Source organism: Salvelinus sp. IW2-2015, linkage group LG36, assembly GCF_002910315.2.
Source record: "Salvelinus sp. IW2-2015 linkage group LG36, ASM291031v2, whole genome shotgun sequence".
In the NCBI taxonomy this organism is placed as follows: domain Eukaryota; kingdom Metazoa; phylum Chordata; class Actinopteri; order Salmoniformes; family Salmonidae; genus Salvelinus; species Salvelinus sp. IW2-2015.
Genome location: NC_036875.1, coordinates 38,086,553 through 38,093,045, shown reverse-complemented (window position 1 = coordinate 38,093,045; position 6,493 = coordinate 38,086,553). Strand labels below are relative to the sequence as shown.

The window sequence follows — 6,493 nt, the reverse complement described above, 5'->3', positions numbered from 1 at the left end:
CGTAGCATTATAATAGTGTTGTCTCTTGCAGATGTAGGATCTTCATCACTCTTTTGTTATTGATCACTTTTTCTGCAAAGCAGGAAATGCAAACTTCTAATGTATTTTACTTTTAAAGAGGCTTCTAAAGTGTGTCATTTCCACTTTGAAATGTCAGACTTGATTTGCCCTAACGACAAATATATCAACTCCAACAAAAATGTCCATTCATTCTAATCCACATAATTGTTCACATTTTCCCGTTGCTGCAGGATTATTTTCCGGTTCAAATGAAGATCCTACATCTTTAGTATTGTATCTCTATACATTCATATCTCTCAGAACATGTTATGACCTCCATGTATTTGCTTATTATTAATATGTGTGCATGTTTGAATGTTTTAGCTTTCTAAATTAAAACAAACAATATTCTCAACGATTTTATTTCGGACATTTTGATTTGGGGAAAATGTAGCACACACTGAGGCAAGCGATACACTGGCAGGAATAGTACAAATATCAGCGATGGCATCGTATACTGAAGAGAACAAGGAACAGACACAGGAAGAGGAAGAGCATCCAGCGCAGTACTCTCCATACTTTCCACACCGGATCATCTCGATCCAAGGACACTGTCACACTGTAGATATAGAGTCAGCTGAGGGTGAACCACATTGAAATGTAACACATGAAGAGTAATCTAGCCACTCATAGGTAAGCAGGTCTGTGCAACTTTTACTGTACAGTTCAGGGATGCCTAATTCCGGTCCTGGATGGCCGAAAATACTTCTGCTTTTTGTTTCTACCTGATTAGAAGGAGAGGATGAAAACCATAAGTGTTCCTGCCCTCAGGGATCGGAATTGGTTATCCCTGATATAGTTAGTTTGTGCATTGTGCTGTTTTAGATTATTGAGTGGACATCCCCTGCGTTCATATGCACATTATGCAGAAACAGTAGTGTCGACAATTTACAATAAATTGGTAGCCTTATTTACTAAGCTATACCTTGTTGAATTGCTTGTAGCAGATATGAGACTTGTTGTTTGAGTCGTACAAGGTGTGGACCGTGATGTTGTCAACGTTGTTGGGGAAGTTGAGGTCTTGTCGTACTGTTTTGTGGTTCCTGTTTTGAGCCGAGATACAAGCCCTGCAGGAAACAGCAACTCACACAGCAACTCATAACGGACATAGCATAAAAAGTAATGGTATGAAACACAGGTTTCTTTAGAAACATTTGTAAGCACTGATTTCACTAATAGTAATTGATCACTGGTATATGCAATGTTATATTAAATTCCTCAGAGAAAAATAAAAACTGTAAGCAACAACTTCAGCTACATACAGTACTTACACTCAGAGACAGTCAGGCGAAGACGAAACGCCAAAGGACTGCTGGCTCTTTCAATTGCACACCAGTACCAGCCACTGTTTTCAGCTGTTGCTCCTTTCATACTGACTGTGAATAACCCAAGGGTTTTATCGTCCAATATCTGAACATCACCGGTCAGATGTTTAGGTTGATTAGATCGAATGATAACTGTGCAGAAGTACCAGTAATAACCCCTGCACCAGAATTTGACCTTGTCCCTGTTGAACGGGTGATACTGGCAGGAGATGTGGACTGTTTCACCAACTGCACTCTTCACCTCTGAGGGTCCGGAGAGGGATGAGGCTGCTGAAGAAAATCACAAACAAACACAAGCATTAAACAATGTGTCTTCATTTAACAGTGACTAAAAATGTATAGTCAATGATTTAAAACAACATACCTTTTAATAAACATAAGATGATGAGATTGATCCAAATCTTGGTAGTCATCTTTCTGCTTCAACTCAATCTTTATCTGAAATCTATGACTTTAAAGGTTATGGAGATGGAAACTCTTTGTTTGTGGTGACTGGTGAAAGAGTTCTCTGCATTCAGACTGGGCTGTGAGGTCCACCCCTTCCTGTACCTGCTCTCTCTGGCTATTGGGCAGTTCCACACCAGGATACCCAAAATAATTTTGCGCCTTCTCAGGTTGTTCTGGCAATTCAAACATAGAAACTTCATTGGGTGGAAGGATGTTTGACATGCTTTATACAATTGTATCACAAACAATCTTTGAGAAAATCATGATGAAAGTGGCCATTTTAGGCCCTTTTTAGACCTCTACATGCCTCCTGTAAGACCTTATGGTCTGTGAAACATACATGATACAGACATCATTGAGCTGTCATCAAAATGAATGAGAACAGAACAAACCAGTGGAACTAAGTAGTAGGCCTAGTAAATAAAAAAACAAGCGCCGCCAGGATAATGGCTCCACCGTAAACTCCACCTCTGACTGACCTTCGACATGGGAAACAAAATGTTGCATCTGCAGTAACTGAGAATTCCAACCACTCTCTTCCTATGACCCAGATCAAATCAAATCAAATTGTATTTCTCACATGCGCCAAATACAACAGGTGTAGGACTTACCCTGAATTGCTTACTTACAAGCCCTTAACCAATAATGCAGTTCAAGAAATAGAGTTCCCGAAAGTATTTACTAAATAAACAAAAGTGAAAAAAATCGAAATCAAAATGTAACACAAGAAAATGACATAACAATAACAAGGCTATGGACAGCGGATACCGGTACCGAGTCAATGTGCCAGGGTACAGCTTAGTCAACGTTATTTGTAAAGTGACTATGCCTGGGGTGGGGGGTCAATGTGGTCCTAGACTTGTCACTCCGGTACCACGTGCGGTAGCAGAAATAACAGTCTATGACTTGGGTGACTGGAGTCCTTGACAATTTTTTGGGCCTTCCTCTGACACCGCCTCTGACATAGGTCCTGGGTGGCAGGAAGCTAGGCCCCAGTGATTTACTGGGCCGTACGCACTACCCTCTGTAGTGCATGACAGTCAGATGCAGAGAGGTTCCATACCAGGCGTTGATGCAACCGGTCAGGATGCTCTCGATGGTGCAGCTGTAGAACTTTTTGACGATCTGGGGACACATGCCAAATCTTTTCAGTCTCCTGACTGGGAAAGGGGGGGGGGGGTGGGGGTGTTGTGCCCTCTTCACAACTGTCTTGGTGTGTTTGGACCATGATAGTGCGTTGGTGATGAGGACACTGAGGGGCCCCAGTGTTGAGGATCAGAGTGGCAGATGTGTTGTTACCTACCCTGACCACCTGGGGGCAGCCCGTCAGGAAGTCCAGGATCCAGTTGCAGAGGGAGGTGTTTAGTCCCAGGGTACTTAACTTAGTGATGAGCTTTGTGGGCACTATGGTGTTGAATGCTGAGCTGTAGTCAATAAACAGCATTTTCACATAGGTGTTCCTTTTGTCCAGGTGGGAAAGGGCAGTTTGGAATGCATTTGAGATTGCGTCATCTGTGGATCTGTTGGGGCGGTATGCGAATTGGAGTTGGTCTAGGGTTTCAAGCATGATGGTGTTGATGGGAGCCACGACCAGCCTTTAAAAACACTTCATGGCTACCGGCGTGAGTGCTACATGGCAGTAATCATTTAGGCAGGTTACCTTCACTTTCTTGGACACATGGACTATGGTGATCTGTTTGAAACATGTAGGTATTACAGACTCGGTCAGGGAGAGGTTGAAAATGTCAGTGAAGACACTTGCCAGTTGAGTACACGTCCTGGTAATCCATCTGGCCCCGCGGCTTTGTGAATGTTGACCTGTTTAAAGGTATTGCTCACATCGGCTACGGAGAGTGTGATCACACAGTCGTACGGAACAGCTGGTGCTCTCATGCATGCTTCAGTGTTGCTTGCCTCGAAACTAGCATAAAAGGCATTTAGATCGTCTGGTAGGCTTGCGTCACTGGGCAGCTCACGGCTGGGTTTCCCTTTGTATTCCGAAATATTTTTCAAGCCCTTCCACATCGAGCGAGCTTCAAAGCTGGTGTAGTAGGATTCAATCTTGGTCTTGTATTGAAGCTTTGGCTGTTTGATGGTTCGTCTGAGGGCATAGCGGGATTTCTTATAAGTGTCCGGATTAGTGTCCCGCTCCTTGAAAGCAGTAGCTCCAGCCATTAGCTCGGTGCAGATGTTGCCTGTAATCCATGGCTTCTTTTTGGGAAATGTACGTGTTGTCACTGTGGGGACGACGTCGTTGATGCACTTATTGATGAAGCCAGTGAAGGAGGTGGTATACTCCTTAAGAATCCCGGAACATACTCTTGTCTGTGCTAGCAAAACAGTCTTGTAGCGTAGCATCCGCGTCATCTGACCACTTCCGTATTGAGCGAGTCACTGGTACTTCCTGCTTACGTTTTTGCTTGTAAGCAGGAATCAGGAGGATAAAATTGTGGTCAGATTTGCCAAATGGAGTGCGAGGGAGAGCTTTGTATGTGTCTCTGTGTGTGCTATTAAATGAATGTTTTTAGACAGAACATCTGCGGCTAGGTAGGATTCTAGGCTAACCTGGGCTGGCTCCTCTGTTCCAAGATCATCAGGAACTGTCGGAGGTGGAGGTGGCTGTGAAGCTGCCAGGATAATGGTATTTCAGAATTATATTTCAGAATCAAGACATTCTCCATAGACATACTCCATATGTTAGAGCACACGATAAGGAGTATAATTACATCAAGATGTAGGAAAAATGGCCACTTTCATCAACAAAAATGTTTTGATACAAATGCAAAAAACATGTCAAACGTCCTTCCTCCCAATTAAGTTTCTATGTGAGAATTTCCAGAACAATAGGACATACCAAAAATATTTTTGGGCTATCCTGGTGTTGAATCACCATATTCTCAGAAACCAAAACAAGGAGAGGAATTCATAGCAGAAACTGAGGGGGCAGACAGATCTTTTGCCCATTTAAAAAGATTAACACTGTTAAGACTATAAAACTGATTAATACTGTGCCCCAGGGGACAGAGAGCTCATGTCCATTGAAACTGATTAAGAACGTGCCTAAGGGGAGAGACAGTGCTAATGTCCATTGAAACTGATTAAGAGTGTTAAGACTATTGAAACTGATTAAGAACGTTCCCCAGGGGACAGACAGAGCTCATTCCCATTAAAACGGATAAAGAACGTTCCCCAGGGGACAGACAGTGCTCATGTCCATTAAAAACGGATAAAGAACGTTCCCCAGGGGACAGACAGTGCTCATGTCCATTAAAACGGATAAAGAACGTTCCCCAGGGGACAGACAGTGCTCATGTCCATTGAAACTGATTAAGACTGTGTTGAAACAGATTAAGACTGTGGCCAATCAATTTGTATCCCATTTTGGTATGAAGATCAAATCAAACTTAATTTGTCACATACGCCAAATACAACAGGTATTACCGGGAACCTACCGGGAAATGTTCACTTACAAGCCCTTAACCAGCAATGAAGTTTCAAGAAAATAGAGTTAAGAAAATATTTAAGAAATAAACTAAAGTTAAAAATAAAATTAAAAGTAACACAATAAAATAACAATACCAAGTCAATGTGCGGGGTCCAGGTTAGTCGAGGTAACTTGGACATGTAGGTAGGGGTAAAGGGACTATGCACAGATAATAATCAGCAAGATATACAATACATATAGTTCATTGTGCATGGGATTAATTCATGGGATTAATTCATGGGTTTAATTCATGGGATTAATTCATGGGATTAATTCATAGGATTAATTCATGGGATTAATTCATGGGTTTAATTCATGGGATGAATGCATAGGATTAATTAATGGGATTGATTAATGGGATTCATTCACAGATTTTCCATTCGCCAATCAGTGTCCCCTCAAAATAAATATACCAGCATGCATGACGCCTCTTGGGGCAGATAATAACATACGGAGGAGGAGAGAATTGATAGTGCAAAGTGCATATCACCATACTCATATCAACATATGATGTAAATTATCCATTAATTTATAAATGTTACCTTGGACTGCTAATGGGTGATAATAATGACCAGGCTAAAGCAAAACGAAGATGGCAAAGTATGGACAGGTCTCGCTCTGAGAATATTAAAGATCTGCTTGGCTTAGTCTATGTAACATTAACATATTGCAGGTGGCAAGGTATCAGAATTGAGATGTCCTTAGGCAGCCAAAACACACATTAATTCTGTAACGACCCGCCACACTGGAGTGAACATCATCATTATTGGTCAGGTGAGGCAGAGTTATCTGTTCCAAAGCGCCTAACGACTTTTTAAGCCTCTTTGGAGGGATGACAATGACTTTCATTAATCCATCCAAGGCCAGTGTTGCTTGCTATAGGATTTGATATGGCTGGGGATCTACTCTGATTTGAAAGAAAACATTGTTTCATTCAACTTGTTTTATACACATAAATAATGGCTTTAATCTTACTCTGTTCTATTCACAAAGGGCCCGATTCAGACTTAGGAAATTAACACCTTTCCTACGCACTGTAGTTGGTATTCAGACTTGCAGGTGTGCAACGGGATTTGCAGGCGTGGTTCCCTTTGCGCGTGCTGAATACATTTAATTCAACCGTTGAAAACCCTCCCACTTGCTGGCCTACATATTTTCTCATGGAGTTTGCATTCAA

General features: G+C 41.9%; 1 protein-coding gene across 2 annotated transcripts; it reads right to left on the bottom strand.

Annotated features, from left to right (window-relative positions):
• Window positions 1-406: 406 nt before the first annotated feature.
• LOC111959850 (CMRF35-like molecule 3) lies at window positions 407-1,886 on the bottom strand. Of its 2 annotated transcripts, none has more exons than XM_023981673.1 (4): window positions 1,750-1,886; window positions 1,332-1,655; window positions 986-1,127; window positions 407-619 (listed from the first exon to the last, which is right to left on the bottom strand). In XM_023981673.1, the coding sequence occupies exons 1-4, from the start codon at window positions 1,796-1,798 to the stop codon at window positions 499-501; spliced, it is 636 nt and encodes a 211-aa protein (XP_023837441.1). In that variant the 5' UTR covers window positions 1,799-1,886; the 3' UTR covers window positions 407-498. The 2 variants fall into 2 exon arrangements, with proteins under 2 accessions (XP_023837441.1, XP_023837442.1); XM_023981674.1 differs by having other exon boundaries at window positions 1,332-1,652.
• Between the last annotated feature and the right edge of the window lie 4,607 nt (window positions 1,887-6,493).

Excerpts from the sequence above, each read along its gene's own strand:
- LOC111959850 (XM_023981673.1), bottom strand. The coding sequence starts at position 1,798 with ATGACTACCAAGATTTGGATCAATCTCATCATCTTATGTTTATTAAAA. Across the intron at positions 1,128-1,331 it reads TCGCCTGACTGTCTCTGAGT|GGCTTGTATCTCGGCTCAAA; the intron begins GTAAGTACTGTA and ends TGTTTCCTGCAG. Across the intron at positions 620-985 it reads GCTACAAGCAATTCAACAAG|TGTGACAGTGTCCTTGGATC; the intron begins GTATAGCTTAGT and ends CTATATCTACAG.